General features: G+C 37.7%; 1 protein-coding gene across 4 annotated transcripts in view; it reads right to left on the bottom strand.

The window, feature by feature from the left end:
• Positions 1 to 13,377: 13,377 nt before the first annotated feature.
• The window catches only part of ppap2d (phosphatidic acid phosphatase type 2D), a 65,224-nt gene continuing 52,597 nt past the window's right edge, over positions 13,378 to 26,004 (bottom strand). Inside the window, 4 exon segments of one of the 4 annotated variants that reach the window (NM_001079978.1) lie at positions 13,378 to 13,891; positions 16,164 to 16,340; positions 21,900 to 21,957; positions 23,925 to 24,208. In NM_001079978.1, the coding sequence (NP_001073447.1) occupies positions 13,790 to 13,891; positions 16,164 to 16,340; positions 21,900 to 21,957; positions 23,925 to 24,208 (621 nt within the window). In that variant the 3' untranslated portion in view covers positions 13,378 to 13,789. 4 annotated transcript variants of the gene reach the window in all.

The raw sequence follows: 26,004 nt of genomic DNA, 5'->3' as shown, positions 1-26,004 counted from the left end.
GGCACTCCTGAATTTATTTTTCCTTTTCAAATATGATGTTTAACAGAGCAAGGTATTTTTTAAGTATTTCCTATAATATTTTTTTTTTCTTCTAAAGAAAATGTTATTTGTTTTATTTCGGATAGAATAAAAGCAGTCTTATTTTATTTTTTTAATAACTAGTTAAGGTCAAAATTATTAGCCCCTTTAAGCTATTTATTTGATTTTTGTCTACAGAAAAACATCACTATATCATATCATTATACACTAACATGCCAAATTACCCTAGCCTGCCTAGTTAACCTAATTAACCCAGTTAAGCCTTTAAATGTCACTTTAAGCTGTATAAAAGTGTCTTGAAAAAATATCTAGTCAAATATTATTTACTGCCATCATGGCAAAATGATGATGCAGAGGTGTCGCGCTCAGGGCAGAGGGTATATCCAGGCGTTGGATGGCGGAGAGGTGTCACGGACAAAAGTGAAGAGGGTTAGAGAGTCACAGAAAAAATTGAAAGTGAATAGCAGACGGGTAGGTGGGTGGATCGGTAAAATGACCGTTGTGTTCTGGCACAAATTAAGTGGTTCATATTTATATGAACCACTATTGACAATTATTTGCCCAAATACTCTAACTTCCCTAATTAACCTAATTAAGCCATTATCCAGTAAAGTAGAATGTACTGTCATCATGGCACAGTTAAAATAAATACGTTATTAGAAAATTAGTTGTTCAAACCATTGTGTTTTGAAATGTGTTTAACAAAAACATATTTCTTTTAAATAGAAATTGGTAGAAAATGTATATAGGGGGCTTATAATTCAGCGGCATAATAATTCTGACTTCAACTGTATGTGTGTATATATTTAGGGTTTTTGTTGATGCAGTTTTTACGTCAAAATGTGCCACCCATTCCCTATTGGAGACAGGTCGGGACTGCAGACAGGCCAATGAATTACCTCTATCCTCTTTCTCCGCAGCTGGACTTTGCAAATTCATTAGACGTTAATATTAGGTTAGGTTAGGCTAATATTAGGCATCTAAGGACAATGTTATTTTGCTGTCCAATAAAATGACGTTGATATTTGATTGATTTTAGGCAGGTGTTGGAAAGTGACCAAAATTCAACATCACGCCAACACCTTAAACCGATGTCATATTGACGACAAATGATGACTTTTATCCATCAGGTATGGCAACCAGCAAGCATATTGTGCTACAAAATCTCTATGTGCTTTTCAGCATTGAGTGCCATCACAGAATGCACTACCCTTCCCAAGGACACTAACACAGTCGAATACCATGAAAGTGGTCTATTTGGTTTTAATACATTACATCCTCAATACAATTATCAATTACAGTATTAATAATGTAATAATAAACTGCATGGAAAAAGTAACTTTCCAAGTACTGTACCTCAACTCATTTTGCTTACCCGATCTGATTCAGTTGACCAAAACTCTATCAATAATCCAGTAGGTGATAGCTACAAATGTACTGTATTTATATAATCGATTTAAAGGGAAAAATCTGAACAAAGTGTAACCGACAATTTCAACACATTTCCATGAATTCTGAAGCTGTTTTCATAATATACTGAATTCAATGAAATGCTGAGGGCCTCCGTAGATGTTTGGAGATACTTCACTTAGCACTGTAAATAGTTCACACTTGATGTTCTGGCTGATACGTACAGCAAGTGATCTACCTTTCTGTTGCGCAAATATGGACATGACGGAGAGGAGCGTTGAGATCTGATGTGTGGCGGTGTATACCTCTGTGGGTTTGTCCTCTCAGGTATGGGCTGGCAGGCTCCAGCCAGACAGGTGTGGAGGTGATGTACGTGTCTATGTTCAACACAGACACCGCAGATCTCCTCAACACATCAGATTCCCATCACACTTCCGCCCTCAAGGGCATTGAGCTATTTTGAAACTGGTAAGGGTTGTTTTTTGCAGTGTTGCAGTGCTTTTGACCCTAGTGCAGTCCCTGCAGTCAGCTGCGGAGCAAAGAGACTGAGATATTTAGTCATCAGTGTTCTCAGACGGCCTAGTTAATGTCTTTCACAGGCTGGAGTCAGAACACATTGTTCTGGTCGGGGAGCGGTAATGACCGCTGCCACTGCATTCTCCACTTTCATTACTGGGATAAATGGAGCAATGCTCTCCGTATCAGGGAAAGGAACAAGACTGGAACTCTTGAATATAAACAGCCAATTAATCCAAGCTAATTCTATTAGGAATTGAGCTGGCATCACGCAGAGTTGAAGCCATGAGCCACGGAGCGTGGCGAGAACAGTCCTGATATCCCGTACAGCTCATTTTGGCAGTGCTGAGGTTCAGCTTTTCCCAGAGCAGATTAACGCCACCGTCATAAGCTGCGGAGAGAGCGTAAATAAAAAATGACGATCATTATATAGCAAAGTGTTTGCGGCTTTGGATTTATGAGGTAGTTTTAGTGCTGCTGTGGGGTGAACCGCTGCCTGTGTAGTGTTTTGCCGGCCTTTTGTTTGCAAGTGTTCTTGATAATGAGCCGATAGGAATGTAATCAGATCCAGGAAGGTATGCCCTTCATCTGATTGCTGTCTCAGGTATGAAGCGCTCGCGTCTGAGTGGAACCTACGTGGAAGAATACATGCAGAAGAAATCCTCCATCGTATTCGATTCTTATCTCAAAGACGTCACTTTCATTGATGAGGGCAGCTATTTTTGAATGTTTGTTCACCTAATTTCTTATCAATGTCATTCCCATGCGGTACGAGCCATGTGTTGGTCAAAGAAGAACATTTGGTAATCTTTGTTTTCCTTGATAACGAGGGGTGAAAGGTCTGAAATGTTTCACAGGCTCCGATTAGGACTCAATCAGGCAGATCGAAATGTCCAGGGGCGAGCCAGATGCAACTGTTGGGAAATAGAAAGAGAGAGCAGAAAAAGGCAGGAGTTAAGTGCTGAGGAAGAATGCTTTTAAAGTAAGCATGACATCAGAATCTATTAAAGGCATAGTTCACCTGAAATTAAAACTTGGTTGTTAATTTACTCATTCACAGACTATCAAATACATTATTAATACATATTATAGAAGTATAAAAGAAGATTTGTTCTGCCTTTTGATGAAGTGCAAGTTAACAACTAGCATGATTTAAGAGAAAATATAATTCTGTGGAACATTAATTACAACATCTTTACATGTTTTCCAAAGTCTCATCAAATGAGCTCAAGCTTCTTATCTCATAATAACTTGTGTGTGGCTGCTGTTCCAAGTTTCTTGCACAAACATTTCTTTGTACAACAGGGTTGAACACACATACAGTTGAAGTCAGAATTATTATCTTACCTTTGAATTTTTTTTATTAATTTTTTAAATATTTCCCAAATTATATTTAACAGAGCAAGGAAACATTTACAGTATGTCTGATAACATTTTTTTCTTCTGGAAAATGTCTTATTTGTTTTATTTAGGCAAGAATAAAATCAGTTATATATATATATATATATATATATATATTTTTTTTTTTTATAGTCTACAGTACAAACCATCATTATATAATAACTTGCCTAATTAGCCTGCCTAGTTAACCTAATTACCCTATTTAAGCCTTTAAATGTGACTTCAAGCTGAATAGAAGTGCCTAGTCAAATATTTACTGTCATCATGGCATGATTTGTTTTCACCTTATGGTTAAAGTTGTTAACCATAAGGTTCCTGCCTCAAAATGAGCGAGTTTGAGCCACTTGTACATTAAGGAAGTGTTCAGAAAAACAAAACACCAGCAAAGAAACTCGACACAGAGGAACAAAAACACCTCACTGCCAACTAGCGTTTTGGAAGTGTTATTTTAGAGCAATAGCAACAGTGTGCAGAAGTATAAATGCACAGCGCGTTGCATGCACCATGTGTCACGCCAATCACTTTACACAGAAGCATAAATCAGGCTGTAGGACAACGCTATTTTGACTTCAAATAAAAACGTCAAAATTATGTTGATATTTGGTTGCAAAGTGACCAAAATCCAATGTCTGATAGATGCCATAGTGGTAACGCCCACACAATGTCAAGGTGTAATATGATTAGGCGATATTTTCTTGATTTTAGGTTGAACGTTGGACACTAACGTCGGCCTGACATTGGGTTCCGACGTCAACCCAATTTTCATTTCTAAACAAAACGTTGAGGGACGTTGGAGTACAACATCAATATAACATGTTAATGTCCTATGCCTGCAGGGATGGATCACACATAGATAGATAGATAGATAGATAGATAGATAGATAGATAGATAGATAGATAGATAGATAGATAGATAGATAGATAGATAGATAGATAGATAGATAGATAGATAGATAGATAGATAGATAGATAGATAGATAGATAGATAGATTTTCATGTCTGAAAATACTTCTGTTTAATCCTTCAAGAGCAAACAAAATAATACATCACCATTCACATTCGTTGTGGATGAAACAATGTCCTGCCTAAGAACATTCTGCTAAATATATTTATACACCATATTGCAGAAATCTAAATAAAACTGCATCTTGACTTCAGTTTATCAATTGGGAATTTGCCAAAACTTCAACAGCGTAAAAAATCAAAAGACCAGACTAACCTTTGCTGAGGAGCATGCTGTGTGGACTGAGAACTGGACCAAAGTTCACATTAGTCATGAAGGTGGATTTCATTTGTTTTAGTCCAATGGGGAAAGTCTGAAAGTGTGTGCAGAAGTCATGAAAGGTGAAGTGTCATGGTTTCAAGGAGTTTTCTTCAGCAGGAGTTGTTTTTAAAATGTCAAAAGGTTTATCAGAAGCTGCTCCAGGAACAGAATGTGGTTCATTCCCTGCATTCATCACTCAATCTTGCAGAAATCTCATGCAGACAATGAATCTAACTTTGCAACAGCAGTTTCTTGAACCTTTGGCCCTTAATAAATATTATTAAATATACATAATAATATCTAGCAATTCTAAAATATGATTTCATACTTTACTTTAAACCCTTCAGAATTGGCATGTCATCTTGTCTTTGAAAGTAGCAGGGAGTTGTATTTATGGGAAGAATCTCATCTTATCGTTGTTGACTCCAGGCTGCAGGATTATTAGGCAAAGCGAAGGCCGTTGGTGAAGATTTAGTGGTAAGACGAGTTAAGCGAAATGCGTTATGTAAAAAAAAAAACAGAGCCATACATTATGGAACATGTACACTACAAGTCAGGTATGAAATATGTTTCCTGGTAACAACACTGTGAAACAAAACAGCCTCAAAACCACGGTCACATTCCTTCCCACCCCAGCGCCCCACACCCAGAGCCCCCGAAACACCTCCCTGTGCCTCAGCAACAGCCAACCGCAGATCCCGTCCCCCTTGGCCCTCATACCACACCTCCGCTCATGCCTTCACTGCTGCACTTTATCTCTCCCTCGCTTGACTTTTACTCGTCTGAAAGTGCGCTGGAGAAGAATAAAACAGAACCTGCGTACTAAAGCGCTCACTTGTTCACTTGCTAAGTAGTCCCTACATAGTGTTTGGCAGTTGAGTAGGCTATATTATGAAAGAGGGAACTGTCTAGACTATGTCTACACTAACATGGATCAATTTTCATTCATTCAGTTTTTTTTTTTTTTTTCAAAATGTTGGCCATTCACACCGAAACATTTAAAAATGCTTACTGCACATGAGTAAATTGTACGAGGCCTCACAGTTCGCATCAGTTCCTCATGGCATTTGTTTACTTTCCGCACTTTGAAATGTTGTGGGAATATGTTGAGGAAAGACCAAGGCTGTTTCACAATATGCGTTCTTGTCTGTACTTGCATTCTTGTGAAACGTCATCAACCGTCGCCGAAGTACTGTTCCAATTCAAAGATCACATCTTGCCAAGCACAGAAAAAATTCCCGGATGTGTATTTGATCTGCCCCTTTTGCCAAGGATGCATAGAGAGGGGACTTGTGCGAATTTGTGAAGCACAGGTATCCCAGAATGCATTGCAGCGTAACCAGCGAAAGCTAAAGGTAGAGGAGAAAACCTGCACGGTTTTAAAAATACTCCTCTGTTGTGTCACAAAATGAAGTTTTAAGAGTTTTTCAGGTGAGAATGTTATTCATTCATTCATTTTCTTGTCAGCTTAGTCCCTTTATTAATCCAGGGTCGCCACAGCGGAATGAACCGTCAACTTATCCAGCAAGTTTTTACACAACGGATACCCTTCCAGCCGCAACCCATCTCTGTGAAACATTCACACACTACAGACAATTTAGCCTACTCAATTTACCTGTACCATATGTCTACAGGAGCACCTGGAGGAAACCCACGCAAAGGCAGGGAGAACATGCAAACTCCACACAGAAACGCCAACTGAGCCGAGGTTCTAACCAGAGACCCAGCGACCTTCTTGCTGTGAGGCAACAATACTACCTAATGCGCCACTGCCTCGCTAGGTGAGAATGTAGTTGTTTTAAACTTGAATCGGCAGTTTATTTATAAAAATAGCGTGTATTTGGCGATGTGCCTCAGCTTATGTGAACTGACCCCCAGCCTGTCAGCAGGAGCTTTGTCATCACAGATGTACCGCTGGATCCCATGTCTCCATTGTGGTTAATACTTGATATTTAATACATCTTGTGCATATCTAGCGGACAGTCTTTGGTCTTTAAAATCTATTATTTGTTCTCAGGTGTAATATTTTAGCAGTGTTGTTTTATTCCGTTTTATAATTGTCTTTAATTATGTTATTGTGTTGTAAGCTGTTTGTCTTTGTTTATCAAATTGACTAGCGTTATCTTTATTTCCTATTATTTACATCTTGTACTTTATACTTGTGTAATGTCCATTGTAGTTTATTAAATCTGATAATCAAAGACACGAGTCTGTATAATAACCTATTTCACTTTACATGTATGGCTATTTATGCTTATATTCTCTTAAATCAAAAATATTCATTCATAACATTAATACAATATTAATTATAGGGCCGTACCTAATTAAATCATTTTATTCTTAATGTACAGTGAAACCGATGAATCCATGGTGAGGTAAGTAACGTTATAAAGTACACCGCCATTCTATTTGAAGTAGTACCCGACTTGTGTCCTCGCGTCCTCTGTAGTCCGTTCTTCCAAGTGTGAACTTGGCAAGTCTGAACTTCCAAGGTTGCAAGTCTGAACTTTGTGTACTTGGTATTGAGAAACAGCTCAACAGTGAGGTGGAGTTGTTGCTATAACCCAAAAAGCACAAACATCATAAGATTAGGTTAGATTTAGGTTGTGATGTCACCAAAATTCAGCGTTTAGGGACATCTAATAAAGTATTTTGCTGTCCAGTAACGTCATCAAATGTAGTTTATGTTTGGTTGATTTTAGACTGTTTTGAAAAGTGACCAAAATTCAATGTCGAGCCAACATTTTAAACCAATGTCGTCAAATGATGACATTTATTTGTCAGGTATGGCAACCAAAACCCAAAGTCTGATCGTAACTTATTTTTGGCCGAAGTGGTGTTTAGCAGCTTTTGCACCTTAACTTTTCAATTTTGTTTAATGAATATTGGTTAATTTTTGTTAATATTTATAGACTACAATTCACTGTTCTTTTGTCTAATTCCTTGTATTATTTGGTAAAAAGAGAACAGAACAACTGTTTTTTTGATAGTTCAATTAAAATTATAGAAGTGTAGTTAAAATACTTTAACATTTCGCAACAGTTCAACAATTGTGTAAAATAGGGCTGACACCCATTTATTTTTTATAAAAAACACTAAACCTAATTTTAACTGTGAATAAATATGAGAAATAACTATCAACTATAAAACACAAGTGTATGAATATGCTCTGTTTAATTATTATCCAGTCATTTGTGAAGTAATATGGGTTCAATTATTAGTGGAACTGGTCATCTTCCATTGTTTACATCAACTGTGTTCCATCTTTTTTTGCTCTTTCCCTGCTTCCTAATGCTTTTGAGAAATGGCGCTTTAAAATATGTACACACATCAAATATCAGAGTGGATTATGTGTAAAAAGCAATGATTGAATATAGGGAATAAAATCACTCAGCAGTGCAAAATGGCAGACACCTGATATTGTTCACTACATAGTGAATAGGGAGCAAGTTTGGGACACAGGCAGAGCAGCAAAGCCTCCCCCTCTGCTTCTAACACTTTGCCAGCTTTTATCTGGCCGGGAATCGCAATGGTAGCATGACCCCGAAAGCAGCCAATGCGCTCCATTGCACTTGAACAGAGAGAGAGAGAGAAAGAGAGAGAGGGAGAGAGAGAAACCGCGGGGATTGGATGTCTAATGTTAAACTAGTTTCCTTGAAGAGCTGCTCTTGTGTTTCTCTCGACAGAAATGTTTCATTATTTCAGCACTCTAACATCTTGAGTTGAAGTTTGAAGCTACTTTAGCCTGATGAAGCAATAAGCCTTGAGAGGTTTTGCGCTGCGGATTTTTAACACATGAGAGGGGGTGTTCAAAGAACAACAGTTCTGTTTTTGAATCAGCCTTGCATTGCTTATCTGTTGTGTTGTATTTGTGTTGTTTTTTCATTGTTCAAAGGGTCAAGGTTTGACTTGTTAGTATTAGCAGTCAGCTCATCCTCGTAGTAAGTACAACATCTAGCAGCAAGAAGCATTCTTTTCCATTGAAAGTCATTCAGAATAAGTTTTGTGTTCTAATGGGCTATTTGTTTCTTATTCTCAAGGCTGCATTTTGTTTCAAACAAAAATATAATAAAAACTAGGAATTTTGTATGTTTCAACATATCATTTATTCATGTGGTGTCAAGAATAAGGGGCTTGCATCATTGTTTTCTACTAAAAACAGAAGCCCTTACATTTATTTTTTTTTTTGAGGACCTCAGGACTCAAAGTGCGTTTTTTTTTTTTTTGATGCCGTTATTATCTCAGTTTAAACTACTAAATATAATATCTGTAAGATATCAATCAACAGTATGGCCAGACAGAATCTGCAGACATTTTTTATCTATTTCTGTTAAGAATTTTGTAAAGAATCTGATGATTTCTATGTAGTGATTTTTTGGAGTAGCATAATTAAAAACTTAAGCCTCTACCGCATGGTGTTAACATGAGATTTATGTTCATTTCTGTTTCTTAAAGACCAACATTCTATTTTTATTATTATTATTATTATTATTATTATTATTATTATTATTATTATTTAATTTTATTTTTTTTGTAAAGAGAATACCTTAGTCTAGCCAATGATGTGCTTTGGCTAAAGCCTGGTTTATACTTCTGCGTCAAGTGACCAGCGAAACCATCGGCGCATGCAACGGCCGTTGCTGTGCATTTATACTTCTGCGCGTTGTCTCTGTTGGTCTGCATTAACACTACCGAAACGGTATTTGGCAGTGAGGTAAATGCTCCTCTGTGTAGAGTTTCTTTGCTGCTGTTTTGTTTTGTTGACCACTTCCGGGATTTTCGCTAGTCTTTCGCTCCATCAGGCTTGCATCATTCACGTGGCTCTCTGTCCCGCCCAGACTCGTCAGCGCTACCAAGCCGAACAATCACAGAGCTTGCGCTACGCGTCGTTGCGACGTGTAGTTACATTTTTTGAGAGGTGCACGTCAGCGACGCCAATGGCCACGGCGAAGGGCTATGCGTCAGCGCCGTAGCATAGTACGGAGTTTGACGCAGAAATATAAATCAGCCTTCAGTCACATGACATGCTGTTTTTCTGTAGTGCGATTTCTGACAGATCGCCATTTATTGTTGCTGAATGCAAATCAAAACGTCAATTTTAGATTGATTTTCATATGACAAAAGAACAATTTTGGGCTTGTTGTTCTTCAACAGAACATTTACATTTATTTTTGGCTGATCCACAATCTGGGTGATTGAAAAAATGCAACTTAGGGGCTTTCAGTGCTTTGAGAGACATAAAAGCATGTACAGGCAAAAGAAAATGAATACCCCTTAGCTCCTGATCATACATTGCAGTTTAATCATATTACATACATTTAATTTACAGCCTCAGCAAACAGTCCTCAAAAGAGTGATATTTTGAGATTCTTGACACAGTATGTCATTTAACCTCTAGAGGGAGCACACTCATAACAAACAAAAGAGTATTATGATGACAGGGCTCGAAATTGCGACCATTTTGGTCGCATATGCGCCCGAATTTTTTACCTCTGCAACCTCAAAATATATTTGGGAGCATTTGTGCGAGTACAAAAAATTGTGTGCGACCAGTTTTTACTGCAAAATGTTCACCACAAGCGCGGATTTGGGAGACATTAACGCAGAATGCATCTCTGCACTTGAAACACAGCGCTCAGGAATGGTTTAAAACTGTTGTCATGTCAACTTGCTGCAGTAGACAAAGCCAAGTCCGTAATGCTTGCCCCGCCTTCGCGCTCTTCTTATTGGCCCACTGCAATAGAACTGAAATATCAGCTGTCAATCACTCAGTCAGTGCCTTCTGACTTGGGATGACAGAGAGAGCAAGTACCGCGAAAAACTAAAGCACTGAAAATGAGAATGAAGATTACACTGACAGATTTTGTTTTAGAAACTATGGCATCTAAAGTTACAAATAATGACACATCTTACTATTTAATTGCAATAAATATGTATGTATAAAACTTGTAGTAACGGTGCTTATAAATGCGACTAAATTTTGGCTGAAGTGCCAAAGAGAGTTAAGAGCACCGGTGCTACCAAGCAAAAAGATTAATTTCGAGCCCTGGATGAAAACAAGACTTGAGTGTGCAATGATCAGCAGAAGGAACACTTTTTTTATTTTACTAAATTCATTTAAAAAAATATAATAATAGCATGACAAAAAAGAAGAATATTTGGTGTTTCCCTGTATTCTATTAAACTAAGCCAGGAAACCAAGGGTGTAAAACATCATTGGCATATAGCCAAAGAGGATATGGTCACTGTTAGCTAATAGGGTTGACAAAATTAATTGTTTCTTTGGTGCACTGTGATGCAGACAGGGACAAATCAATAACGGTCTAGTAATAATCATAACCAGCTATTACGTACTGATGTCATTTATCTCCTATGCGCAATGTAGCAATAGAATACTAAGGAGGCGAGGGCGGGTAAATAAAAAGCTCTTACTACACTCTAAAAAGCATTGAGTTATTTATTTAACCCAATGGTTGAGTTAAACATATTTGGTGCTTTGCTGGATTATTTTTAACCTTTATTAGGTTATTTATTAATAACTCAACCAGTTGGGTTAAATAGCTTGCACTTTGTTGGATTATTTTTAATATAGTTTTTCTGCATAATGTGTTATCCTGCTTGAATTAGCCATCAGAAGATGGCTAAAAATGATGGGGTACACTATCGTCATTAAGGGATGGACCTCAGGTAGACTTTGGCATTGACACTATGCTCAATTGGTACTAATGGTACCAAACTGTGCCAAGAAAATATGCTCCACACCATTACACCACCACCAGCAGTCTGAACTGTTCATACAAGGCAGAATGAATCCTTGCTTTCCTGTTGTTGATTAGACAACCATGCCATGTTCAGTCACCTTTGTTCCCCTTCTGATGCTCGGTTTAAACTGCAGCAGATCGTCTTGACCATGTCTACATGTCTAAATGCATTGTGTTGCTGCCATGTGATTGGCTGATTAGAAAATTGCATTAACAAGCAATTGAACAGGTGCACCTAAGTGGCCAATGAGTGTTTGTTTTTTGACCTAAAGTGTTGGTAGTTATGACTCATTTTTTCTGAATCATCAAGGACCACAGTTTAAGCCTTAGGTCATTTAAGAATATATATATTGTTTTTTATTTTTTTATTTTTTTTATACAGCATATAGTCAGTAGAACATTAAAGAAACTTTTTTATCTAAATAAATTAGCAACAATATTCTTTGCACCATAACAGATTATTCTGCAGCTAGCTAATGTAGTCCATTACAAAATCTATAATGTTTTCTGTAGGCTGAGCAAGATATCAGATAATTGTGTAGATACAATTTTCATCTGATGTGCTGCAGTCAGATGTTTTACAGCAGCTGTACTCATAAGGGTTGTGTATTGGTGTGTGGGTGGATGCAATGTTAGTTCTGCCATTATAGAGAGAAAAAGGAGATACAAAGATTGAACATTCATTTTATTGGTTTGGTTTATTAATACAGTGGTTATTTCAGCCGAACCGGCTTTTCACAGGGGAAACCAACAAATGAAACAAAACTAAATAAGTAGAATATAGCTTTCTGACAATCTGTGGCTCAGTCACTAGTCTCTTTAACAATTAGCAACAATAACTCTGTGTACCTGATGAACATAAAACATACACACATATATATATATATACTGTATAAACACTTAAAACAAGAATTTACAAAACGTGAGCTAATACTTCTGAAAATCTGGAGCGTTTATAAAATGTTTTATTTACATTCATTCTGAATAATTATAATTTGGGGGGAAAATAAACACAAAGACGAACACAAATGGCACTGACTGCAGGATGAAAGAAAAACACTGATTAAAGAAGACAAAATATAAAATATTATCTGTAAAATTAGACGATTCTGTAGAGTAATTCAAGTGCTATGAATAGTAAAGGGTACACAGGTATAAAACCCCCCATCGGGCCACGACGAGCGTCGGGCCACGATTTTGCCCTCAATATGCGGAGGGGCACGAGGAGGTTTAAAATCTCCTTTCAGTCACACTCATGCAGTGAAAGTGGTTAGTACAAATAAGTTTAGCCCACTTTAATACAACACAAGCTTAATAGCATTAGCATCTGTGCTTTTAAAAACAGAGGGTGTCTACAATCGGCACCAATATGATTGTGCAACAGCGCACCAGAACAGTGGTCTAGGCAGGTCCAATAACAGACATAAAGGAGGTGTGCTTTGAGGCCAAAGGGTGTGGAGCCAGATAAGTCTCAAAATTAAATGTTTCCAAAATTAAAATTACACAACACAATTCACATTTACAAAATTTATAAACACAATTTGTATTGTAAAGTAAAAGTCATTAATTTTTTCACCAAATGAATCGGATTTGCATATTTATGAATTGTGTTTTGAATTTAGGAATTGTATTTGTGTTTACATATCATGCTTTTAATTTCATGATTTGGATTTGTGTGTTTATGAATCGTGTATTGAATTCATGAATTGGATTTGCATATTTTCAAACCGTGTTTTCAATTTACAAATTGGATTTGTGTTTATGAGTGGCGTTGTGAATTCATGAATTTGATTTGTGTATTTTTTAATTCGTGTTTTGTATTTATGAAATGAATTTGTGGGTTTTCAAATCATGTTTTGAATTTACTAATTGAATTTGTGAATGTGATTTGTATTGTGGATCAATGAATTGTATTGTATAGACTGATCTGGCTCCATAAAGGGTTGTTGTGATTGGTCCATATATATATATATAATTTTAATTTTTTTTTTTTTTTTTTTTTTGTCCAATGTAACTTGATTGGACTGGGCCTCTAATATTCAACATGAGCCGAAGCTTGACATGTTGAGTTCGATCCCTTAGACGTGTGGATCTCTGTGCCTGAACTACAGGTGACCAATGATAAAACAAAAAATATTAGCAGCTTCAACTATAACATATTTTCAAAAATATAAAGGATAAACTTTTTATATAAAAATATCATTTATCTAGGAGGGTTGATACACTGTGGACGGGTTTGTCGAAGGGTTAGACATGTATGATATATAACTGTTCTTCTCTTAGGGTGGGCTGGAAATTTTTGAGGATTTGTCAAGACACGAACATGTTCTTTGTCCCATACCCGATCACTAGCGCTTTCACTATTAGTCTCCCTCAGGTGTTTCTGTGTGCAGGTCTGTTAGCAGACGGTCTGCTGGCTGGACAGGGGACTTTCCAGAGACAAGCTTGTTGGAGACATGTCTGGACGAGACGTCTTAAACATGGACGAGATATAAAAGGCCTGCAACCAAGCAGAGAATAAATTAAAGAAAAATGTACAGTACACTAACAGTTTTAAAGTAACAATTGTTTACCCTCAAGCTCCACTTTCCTGCAGAGTTTAGCTAAATCATTATTCAAACTCGGACTTGCAGCTTGCATTGTTGACCAAAAAAATAATAATAATAACATTTCAATTTTAACCCTTGTGCACTGTTCAAATTTACTACCTTTTTGTTGAGGTCAGGATGAAAACGTCCACTGAAACCTCTGCAAAAATGCATCACACACACACACACACACACACACACACACACACACATATATATATATATATATATATATATATATATATATATATATATATATATATATATATATATATATATATATATATATATATATATATATATATATATAAACTGCAACTACTTTTGATGGTGCATATAGTACACACACAGTCCTTGTTTTTGTTTACTCCATGTTGCTCTGAGAGCTGAGATGCATATTTTGATTTTCTCAGAAACATCAAGGTAAGTGCATTAAGGTCACTCTCACACACTCAGACACACATGCACACACTTTAATTTGCTGTTATTCTCCATATTAAAAAATCTAGAAGTTAAGCTTTTTTTAAGCAATTCAGTAGTTTTAGTGAGGACTGAGGTTGATTAACAGATTTATGGAAAGAATGTTTTATCATTTTTAAAGCAGTTTAACTTAGTAAATATTTTCATCCTTAACATAATAAAAGGGTAGTAAATTTGCCCAGTGTATTGTTGCATCCTTTAAAATATCCAAATCAGATAATCTGACTGCCGTAACCAACAATAACAAAATGTAGTCTGAAGGCATCGTCATTCTTTCAATCATTCGTTCAAATGACTTATTTAAATTGGAAATTGTTTAGAAACAAAGCAAGTGATGGGCTGAATCTGAAATTCAATACTCTCGAAAAGGTGCTTTTTGAAACATGGCAGCTAAAGAGTTATCACAAGACTGTTTTGGCTTTGCATTTAGTAGGTTAAAGTGTCCACTGTCTTTACGGGTGGTTAAATCATTGTCTAAAATATTCAAATGTGCTATTACAACTTTGTTTGGAATTATTTTCATTGGTGAAACAGAAATACTATTATTAATAGTATTATTCTTATTAATATTAAAGGTGCTGTGAGTAAGTTTTTGACTCTTCTTAAGCATAAAAATAGCATTATTTGTCTGCAGATATTTAAGAAGCATGCCAAGTGAGAATGCTAAAGTCAGATATTTTGCTTTGAAAATGTGGATTACGTGCCAGAACTGAAACGTGACCTCCGAGGGACAGTAAAGGCCTCCGAAATGAGATGCAGAATTAGATTCTACATGAAGTGGTTGTTAATTAGCAAATAACATAAATATTACAAACGAAAGCACATAATAGTGCGCTTACTGCACTTCAGTGGAATTGTAAGGTTAATAATCTAATTAATACATATTAAATCTAGTTAAAATTATTAAATGTACATGCTGAGTCACTAATATGTGTTGGCTTCCACTAAGTCACAGTTCTAATGTTCAATTTCAAACGTTTTGTTTTTTTTATTTTCAAGATCTGAGTTGAACTCTCTGCTTTTGTTTTCAGTTGTATGCCAATAAATGTCTAATAACACGGCATTCAAACTCACTTTAGTAGCATTAAAAACTAAATAAAGCACATGTGATGTAACTGAGGTGATCATTGTTTACCTGTGAGTAAACAGAAGTTGTTTCTAAAATATCAATTTTACGTGTTAGTTTGGACATTACTGCTTTTAATATGGAAAATATTCCTTCTATTGCATGCCGTTACTTTTATTTGGAACACAATTTAAATCAACCTTAAATCAGTATTTGTTGGCGTCATCAATCTGGCAACCTGCTCTTGCGTGTGTTTTGAACTACGGGTGCAATACCATGTTCAATCACTGGGTGTCAAACTTACACACTGCATCTTTAACATTTTTTAACTAAATCTATTCCGCATGTAATAGTCCACTTTTCGCTTTATACCTCTTTTTATACCTTAAACATTTTGAATTGATTGCAGTCCTAACTTGATTTGCAAGGTCACCCAAACTGCAATCTAATAGGATTCATTACATGATAGTTGCTTTTGACATCTTCAAAGTCAAAAGATAATCACTATAATATAAAAGTAGATAATTAGGGTCTATAAGGCTAAAGCAGAGTGAGTTTGATCAACATTATAGTTAAACTTTGATGGAAAGTGGATCCTAAGAGTAAGAGCTGAGAGCTTGTGGTGACATGATTCTTACCACCCAGTAAGCAGTCAGTCCTCCCTGCAAGAAGCCGGTCAGGACGTCAGTGGGGTGATGGCGGTAGTCGGAAATGCGACTGAGTCCTGTGTACACTGCCAACATCACCAACATGAACTGCAGCAGCGGTCGTAGAAGCCGTGCCCCTTGCCATGACAACCGCGCCTGCAGGTAGAACTGCACAGGAAGTTTTAAGAATGATTAACATTTGAGCTGATAAAAGAGTGTGCAGACTGATAAATAAAGGTTACAGTGTGTGTGTGTGTGTGTGTGTGTGTGTGTGTGTGTGTGTGTGTGTGTGTGTGTGTGTGTGTGTGTGTGTGTGTGTGTGAGAGAGAGAGAGAGAGTGTGTCTGACCTTCCTAAATGTTTGATGACACATTTCCTGAAAAACCTCCCAGAAGTTGGCTAATAAACCTAACCTATCTTTTTATAAACCATAAAGCAATCTTTCATAGACCATCCTCAAAGCTAAATCAAAATGTCCTACACTGTAATACAGGATATGATTGTTTAGTCACGACAACCTATGATTTTGTTAACTCGTATTTTATTAAGTTAACCAGGGTTAATTTTTAAGTCCATGTATAAGTCTAAGTTTAATTGATGTACAGTTAAAATTATCTGTAAAGTTAAGTAGATTCAATGTTTTTGCCAAGATTATGTCTATCGACAAGTAAGACATATATCATTTTGTCTACTTAGCAAAAACCAGAAATAAAAAATAAAAAAAAAACTGATATTAGTAGAATATAGCAACAACTGTAAAAATCACACAAAAATAGCTAATCTAGGCTTTTAAAGTCACCAGAAGCCAAAGGTAAATATGTATGAGCTTGCTGGAGTTAAACTCTTGAGGTCATCAGCTCACTCCTGTTGGGAGGGTTGGACATCCCTGGCTTAAACTCTGCCCCCTTCAATTGTCCCACAATTTGGTTCTTCTACATTTTCCTCTGTTCCTCTTCCAAAATAGCAGCATATACAGTTGAAGTTTGAATTATTAGGCCCCTTTTTGTTTTTTTCCCCAATTTCTTTTAAACGAAAATAAGATTTTTTAACACATTTCTAAACATAACAGTTTAATAACTCATTTCTAATAACTGATTTATTTAATCTTTGCCATGATGACAGTAAATAATATTTGACTACATATTTTTTGAGACACTTCTATACAGCTTAAAGTGACATTTAAAGGCTTAACTAGGTTAATTAGGTTAACCTGGCCGGTTAGAGTAAATAGTCAAGTTATTGTATAACGATGCTTTGTTCTGTGGACTATCCAAAAAAAAAATTATAAATAAATAAATAAAAAATAGCTTAAAGGGCCTAATAATTTTGTCCATAAAATGGTGTTTAAAAAAATTAAAACTTTTATCTTAGCCAAAAATAAAACAAATAAGACTTTCTCCAGAATAAAAAATATTATCAGACATACAGTGTAAATTTCCCTGCTCTGTTAAACATCATTTGGGAAAAAAAATAATAAAGAAAAATAAATACGAAGCGGGGCTTATAATTCTGACTTCAACTGTACTTCTCTGTTCTTTTGATTCTTAACTCTATAGATGCGTCCCAATGGCATACTATATGCTATGCTCCTATGCACTATGTACTTTTGCACTTACTCTATAGCATAGTATATGTATGTAGTGTCGTCCCAAATGGAACACTAATGTTTTTTTTTATTATTTTTTTTTGTTTTACTAAGCGGAATCTCAAACCGTTTCCCTGATTTTTGACGGTTTTCAAATTAGTGAAATAAATGACGAAAGTACCAAATAATATCTGCCATGAGAATAACCACATTCACCATCATGAGGCGGTGTAATTACTCTCGTCTGTGAATTTGGCTTTCACAATGCAAAATAAATAAAGTAATACAACATGAGCATCCAAAAGCTTCGCCCTTTTGGCTAAGTGAGCAAAGCTGTGGCCATTGAGTGCGTTGACTATCCAACATTCCACACTTCATTTTACCGGTTGAAATAAAGTGCCCTTATTATTTTTTTAGTTTTCAGTGTAAATGCACTACTTACATAATTTATACTACAAAATGGTGTAGAATAGTTCATAAGCGTGTTATTTGGGACGCACCTTAAGTATAATTGAGTGACTTATTAGGCGACATAGTCAGTGCTGGCCTCTGTTTTCAAGCATTAAAAAATAAATCATACTGCAAATGTGACGAAATTCACCATGCATGTTTATTCATGGTTGAATATAGTTGAAAACTGTGCGGATGCGGCTATGCATGATACGTAATGTAGAAAGTGTAGTGTACAAAGGACTTTAGAAGTAAACATTGGCTGTATCCGAAAGCTTAGGCTTCCCCTCGCTACCCTACCAAAAAGTGACTCTAGAGGCAGCATTTGTGCATGAAGGCGCCATAAAATGTGATTTCAGACATATTTTTAGGACAGCACAACAATTTAATTACATTAAACTACATTTTGGTGAGAGAGCTTTGGTGATAACTTATCACTAATATTTGCTTACTAAAATTCTAACATCTCTCTAGAAATGCCATTAAAAGTGAAAACATTGGTCAAAAATGTACATTCATGGGCCAATCACACTAAACATGCTTTTTGCATTGAGAGTTGCTTTTTTCACAATTTATTAACGACGAGCGTTTTGCGCACTGTTTATACGGCATAGGCACCTCTTGTTTTTGCCATTGCATACTGTGCTCTCAGTTGAAAAAGTAAACTCTGTGCAGAAAAAACACATTTTGTCAGTAGCATCTTTTTCATTGTCCAATCAAATGACAGCAGAGGCGTGGTTTCCATTGAAGTGCCTGCAGTGTTTGTGTTGTCAGGACTACGGAAACTTTTGAAAATGGAGGAGAGGCTAGCGGTCACTGTTTTGGGTTATCCGATGCTGTATGATTCACAAATCTTGAATTTTACAATATTATTAATAAATAATAAAACTATAACAATATCAACATCAACAATCATGCACAATACCCGGCTGATTCAGTCATTGCCTATCGACTTTAAAAAACGCATCACACATTTTTTTTTTTTTTTTTACTGTCAACAAAATAGACAGTGTAGTGTGACTCACATTTTTAAAAGGAAATAGTGTGTTTGGTGTGATCTGCCCTTTCAGGCTGATTTATACTTTTGCTGTAAGAACACACGTATGCTACGGTGCAGCCTACGCATGGACACATAGTCCTTGCTGTAGCCATCGGCTACGCTGACATGCACCTCTCAAAAAATGTAACTACACTCCGCAACGAAGCGTAGGGCAAGCTCTGTGATTGGTCATCTTGGTAGTGCTGACGAGTGTGGGCAGAGGTGAGAGACATGTGAGCTTGATGCAGCAAGTGTGGAGTCCCATGAAGGAGCTCCGGATGGAAAGTGTTGTTTTTGTTTACTTTATGATTAATGTTGTTGCATGTACGCTGACTCCAGCCTCAAAATAAGAGAGTTTGAGCCACTTGTACATTAATGCCCAACTCACACTATGCTATCCGAACTGTGCCCAGGCCCATTTCCCAAGTCGTTTGAGAAGTGTGAGTGCTCGTAATCGGGCTCAGGTATGGTCCACTTGATGGCCCTGGCCCGGTTGGAAGAGGTGTGCCAGAGCACGGTTCACTTGTGCTCAGGTGCGGTATGCTTGTAGTGTAAGTTTAAAGCGCACCAGAGCCTGAAACTGAAGATGAGACGTGACTTTTATGGCACTGTTTTGTATGCATTCATTAATCATTCTTACTGTTCAATAAACACAAACTGTCTTAGATTTTAAAGACGCAAACCCCTCACTGCACCACAGCTGCACCTTCAGCAAACCTCCTAATTCCTGCAGCACGAGGACTTTATGATTGTTTATGAGCGTCAAAAGTGGCTGACCTATTTGGCGAAATATTAGACTGCGTCACTGCATATCAAATGACTAAACCAATATTGCTAAATAAATCTCCACTGTGCTGAGCGAGAGCGCTTAATTGACAGCGAGCGCATCAGCAATGATGTAAGCATGCCCAGGCCCAAATGTAATATAAGTGCGGGCAATCAGGGGAGACGGAAAGGGGGACAAGCGTGCTTTGTTCAGGGCAACTGTACATAGTGTGAGTACGCCCTAATGTATCGTCAGAAAAATCAAAACACCAGTGAAGAAACTCTACATGGAGGAACATAAACACCTACTGCCAGCTAGTGTTTCGGAAGTGTTATTGCACAGCAACAGAAACAGCACGCAGAAGTATAAATGCACGGCAACGCTCAAGGCTGTGGGTCACGCTGATCATTCACGCAGAAGTATAAACCAGGCTTTACTCTCAAAATGACTCTCAAGCGGCAGTACGAAATACCTTTTTTTTATTTTTTTTATTTTAGGCTAAACTGTCCGAAATGGAATGCACAGCATTGTGGGATATTAAAGACACTGAAGGACACATCTACGCTGATAAAATTCGATCAGAAGTAGATACCTCGGAAGAAGAAGTGATGCAGAATTTGGTTTCAGCCTTGAAGTCTTCCTGCCTTGGAAGGCTACCTCTGAAGGCAGCCTTTTAAAGCTTTCAGATGCAGCTATTAGCTTTCAAAATAGCCCCCAGTACAACACACACACACATGAGCTAGCTAAACTACACAACGAATGTCAGGAGGAAATAACAGGGTCAGTTGGCACGGCATAAGCATTGGCTGTAGATAAAGTTTATGGATATTGATGTCACACCAGGGACTGTGAAACATTCCAAACTTTTAGGGGTCCTCATACCCCTCAAATCACCCCTGTCACAGGTGTTTGGCTTCCTGCTGTAATGCTTGGAGCAGCTGGTGCGCAGTGCCAGACCATGTGGCCGCAGGTCAGGCATGCAAGGCAGGGCTGAGCCTGAACAGTGCAGCCATTGGATGCACCAGAGAGAAAAAAACAGGCAGAAAGGACAAAGAGCCTGGCACAGCTTGACTATAGGCTTTTCCCTCACTCTGTTCATGTTCTCTCTCCAGTGCTCTCTAATGAGAGTTGAAGAGCTCTCCTGCTTTTAGAGCAGCCAGAGGCCCGTGAATTGAATCAGATGAATGGCAGAAAATAGCTTGTTTTTACACAACGGGGCGAATTTTGTTCCCTCCGTTCTAAACAAGATTGGCACACAAGGCAGAATAAATTCTGATAAGGTTTGTGGGGCAGTTGTGTGAAAGAGAAATGCGAATGCTATTGAATGTCAAGCTTTATGACTATTTGCGAGTGTTTTGTCATTTTTCCCCCTCATTGTGCCCCTTCCCCAGGCCATAACAGAGAGCGGGAGAGAGGGGTTTAACTGAAAGAAGCCTGTCTATCTCTCAGCAGGCCAAAGCTCCCCCCTCCCGACCCAACCCACAACTAAACAAGGCCTCCTCTGTCTTAGGCTAGCTTTCCCTCGCTCTCCCTCTCTCCACTCATCTATTCATCAGGCCTCTGGAGAACATTCCCCCTTTCACTCAAGCCTTTCTTTTCCGCTTGAAGCAAGATGCCTTTTGGGAGTTTTTTTGCGTTCTCAGAGCCTTCTTCTTTCAGTTTGAGTGTATTTGTGTGCGCTTGTGTGAGCTGAAGTTTGAGAGACTTTCTTGTCAGTTGGAATTTTTGGCATTTCTCCCGCATGGCAGGGATGGGAAGTGAAAGCTGACAGCAGTGAAGCTCTGCAGCAGCATCCAGCAGCAAGCACAGGCGTTCAGCGCTACCCTGACTTGTGTTTGAGTGTATGAGTGTGCTTGTGGTAAACATGCCCACACACAGAGATACTCACTGCCAGGTAAAGCATGGTGTACATGGCGAAAGATGCATGGCCCGAGAAGAAGGATTTTCTGTTTAGGAAGAGCAGAAGGGAAATATTACTAACCAAATGTCATAATCTTGCAAATCATTAAACCACTGCACTGCTTTATGGCTCGTAACATTGTCTGCATGATGTTATATTAGGCAATCACAAGCATACATGTTTTTCTAAATTAATTCCTCTATATTCACATAAAACAAACTATGTGATTTAAACTCTGTTCCAAAATCTAGTAAGCCCCCAACCTAGACGGTTTATCAAGTCTTCATAAATAGAGCAGTTCCTAAAGTCTTTGATATTTAATTTTGGGGCGAATTATAAAGAACTGTCAAATTTATCCAATTCCGCAATGCAAGATGGCGATGTCGGGATGGCTTAATTCCAATATTTTAGTGTTCATTACCAATGAAACCCCATTATTGATACTATAGCAAAGTCCCTTTAAGGCAGTCCAAACTCGGTCTTGGAGAGCCGGTGTTCTGCAGATTTTAGCTCCAACTTGCCTCAACACACCTGCAAGGATGTTTCTAGAAAGCCTTGTAAGAGGTTGATTAGCAAGCCTAGGTGTGTCTGATTGGGGTTGAAACTAAACTTTGCAGGACAATGGCGCTCCAGGACAGAGTTTGGACATGCCTGCTTTAAGGCAAGTAATTTCCCTTGGCATCCATCTTATGCTTCTCAGGCAGTATGCTCGGACATTCTGTCTGAATGGGGAAACATTAAATTCTTCAAAATTGCTTTCCAAGCTTACGATTAAATTTCATATCAGAAATCAACAGTACAATGAAACAACTACTGTGGCTTTAGTTTAATTTCTAAACATTTGAATCACAAAATCTGCAGAAATTTACTTCTGGTTCAAGCAACTCCCCCAGAGACTCATCAGTCAATAGCAGGGATGTCAAACTCAATTCCTAAAGGGCCGCAGCTCTACACAGTTTACTTCAACCCTAATTAAACACACCTGATCAAACTAATTGAGTCATTCAGGCTTCTTTAAAACCTTCCAGTAAGTGGGTTGAAGCAGGGTTGGAACTAAACTGTGTAGAGCTGCGGCCCTCCAGGAATTAAGTTTGACATCCCTGGTCAATAGCGATCACTGATTGACTCTTATACTAGACACTTGATGTTACAAAAAAACAATATGGTGCATCTAAATATCAACTTCGATATAAAAGGCCCTGGGAGTAATTAAGTCAGTAAGTTCTGTATCACTGTATGGATATCTCACCTAACAAATTATAACAGGTTGCTTTACTTTAAAGTGTATTTCTAACAGTCAAGATTCAAAATTACTTGCTCATCTTTTCTACAAATTTATAGATTGACATTGGAGTATGTCTCCATTTGATCCATTGTAGCATTCTGGTTTTAGCAGAAAATTCAGAAGCTTACAGGTGAACTTAGGAATTGCAATGTCTGAAATACCTAATTGTGATTAATACCTAAGGCACTGGTTGAAATAAAACATTAATTCATTCATTCATTCATTTTCTTTTCAGCCTAGTCCCTTTATTAATCTGGTGTTACCACAGCAGAATGAACCCCCAACTTATCCAGCATATGCTTTACGCAGCGGATGCCCTTCCAGCTGCAACCCGTAACTGGGTTCACACACATACACTACTGACAATTTAGCTTAACCCAATTCACTTGTACCGCATGTCTTGGGACTTGTAGGAAACACCAAGTATTTAAAGTTAAAAAATTAATGGACCTGAAAGAGACTGGAAATCCCGAGCAACAAAGATTTGCTCATACATGAAGAACAAGGTCAATATTTACTCATTCATTCATTTTACTTCAGCATAGTCCCTTAATTAACAGGGGCTGCCACCAAGGTCAAAATAATATACATTAAACAGTTGCAAATCAAGTGCTCTTTCAAAAGAAATAACTACTCAGAGAGAATGCAGTTTCATAGGCAGCCTAGGTTTTGGAACAGAGCTCATCTCATCTTCACAGCTTCAAAAAATCCTCTTTTCCACCACTTACCTGGCTTCCTCCACTATCTTTTTTGAGCTTTTGCAGACAACATGTGAGATGTAGGTTCCGGGTGTGCAGTTAAGTGATTCATAGGTCACATTGCACGCCGACAGGAAGTGGGGACGGAGTCGGCCAACACTCAGCTTTGCCATGTTGGTTAAAGATTGCCCCACGCAGCAGCCAAATAAAAAGCTGCCCAACTCCTTGTAGAGACAGGACACGTAGAGGTTGCGTACAAATGCCCGTGAGTGCACATCTCTGAATCGTACCCGGTAACACTCTCCAACTGCAATCTGAAACAAACAGGGAACACCACTGAGGTTACAGCCATGCAACACTGAGTTAAACACTACAAGGCCCATGAAGCCTTAAATAATTCACAGCATCACACACACACACATGCGTTCTTGCACAAAGAGAGACTCTTGTTCAATAGCGAAGTAGATGAAAAGAGTAAATCAATAGCCCTCAGTAACTGGAGAACCGTGGGCTAATACTACTGTGAACACCAAGGCTCTTCGAAGGATGGTTCACCCCGTAAAAAAAAAAAAAAAAATGCATGAGCATCTGTCATCTGTCATGTTGTTTATAATTGATGACTTACTTTCTTCCAGTGCAAAAAAAGACAATGTTAAATTATAAGATTTCACTCATTACAATTATACAGCACTGAAGTAATTCACAAACTATTACAATTGTTGTGTGTGGGTAAATAGGAAATAAAAAAGACATTAATAATTATGATTGACGTCCAGCATATATTTCCTTATCCTGCTCATAAGACTTGAGAGAAATCTTTCAAATGAGTGATTTGCTAACAAATAAGAGTGGTCAGGTTATGTTTAACTCATATACACCACCTGACAAAAGCCTTGATGTTGCCATGCACTCTGCAGATCTCGTGCATACTGAATGTAACCCCAAATCATGATTTTTCCCAACTTAACATACTGTATTTCTGTGAGATGCTTGGGTCCATTGCGGGTTCCAAGGGGTCCTCTGCATTATTTGTGATGATTGGGAATTTAACAGATGATTAATTAGAAAAATCTATCTTCTGCCACTTTTCCATTTGAAAGACTGGAAGTCAAGTTATTATTTGTTGCTCTAACAACTGGGATCGACAACAAGACTTTTGTCAGGTAGTGTACTTTAACATACTATTGTCTGTCCACGATTGAATAGTGTTAAACTAGTTTTTGCTCCATATTTCACAACAGGCCATTTTAGCTGACTGGCAAAGCTGAACTGCCATCTGATTCAGCTTTGTTCTGATTTACACACAAGAACAAAAATTAAAGTTACAAAAGTAAGCAAATTTCACAAGAACTTTTCATCCTGTCCCAAAACACACATCGTCTTAAAATTGCTGTGACGTGCATGTGTGTGTAATAAGTTTATTAGACTGTAGAGCAGGGGTCACCACATTCTGTCCTGGAGGGCCAGTTTACAGCAGATTTTAGGACCAACCCTAATCAAACATCTGAACAAGCAAATCAAGTTCTTACTAGGTTAGATTTACAATTTAGCATTTAGCAGATGCTTTTATCCAAAGTGACTTGTGGAAGAGAGTGCTGCTTGTTCAAAATCCTTTCTGGTGCTGGCACTATAACCTCAAATCTTTGGATCCCAAATCAAATCTCTAACCATTAGGTCACGACTGCCCATGTACACTTAGAACTTGAGGTAAGTTGAAGCTAAACTCTGCAAGTGACCAACCCTCCATGACCTAGCTTGGTGACACCTGATGTAGAGTGTCCCATTGATCGTTTTAGTTTTCAGAAGGCTGATCACTAGCATCCCTTTTAAGTAATCCCTCTATTCTTCCTCATTGTGCAGTTTTTTATAAACATTTTAGGGGTTTTTCACCTTTATTATATAGGACAGTAGAAATGAGAATGAGAGGAATACATGGGAAGCAGAGAGAGGGGAAGTATCGGTGATGGACCTCAAGCCAGGAATCTCAGGTTGTCGTGAGCATCTCAGTGCTATATGTTGGCACACTTTATCACTAGGCTATTGGCACTGACCTCAGTGTGCACTTTTACTGAGCCCACATTAAGGTGAGATAAGCATTAGACATCTGCCT

Source organism: Danio rerio, chromosome 3, assembly GCF_052040795.2.
Source record: "Danio rerio strain M-AB ecotype USA chromosome 3, GRCz13ab, whole genome shotgun sequence".
NCBI lineage: Eukaryota > Metazoa > Chordata > Actinopteri > Cypriniformes > Danionidae > Danio > Danio rerio.
The sequence above is the reverse complement of the archived record's forward strand: the minus strand, read 5'-3'. Positions and strand labels throughout refer to the sequence as shown.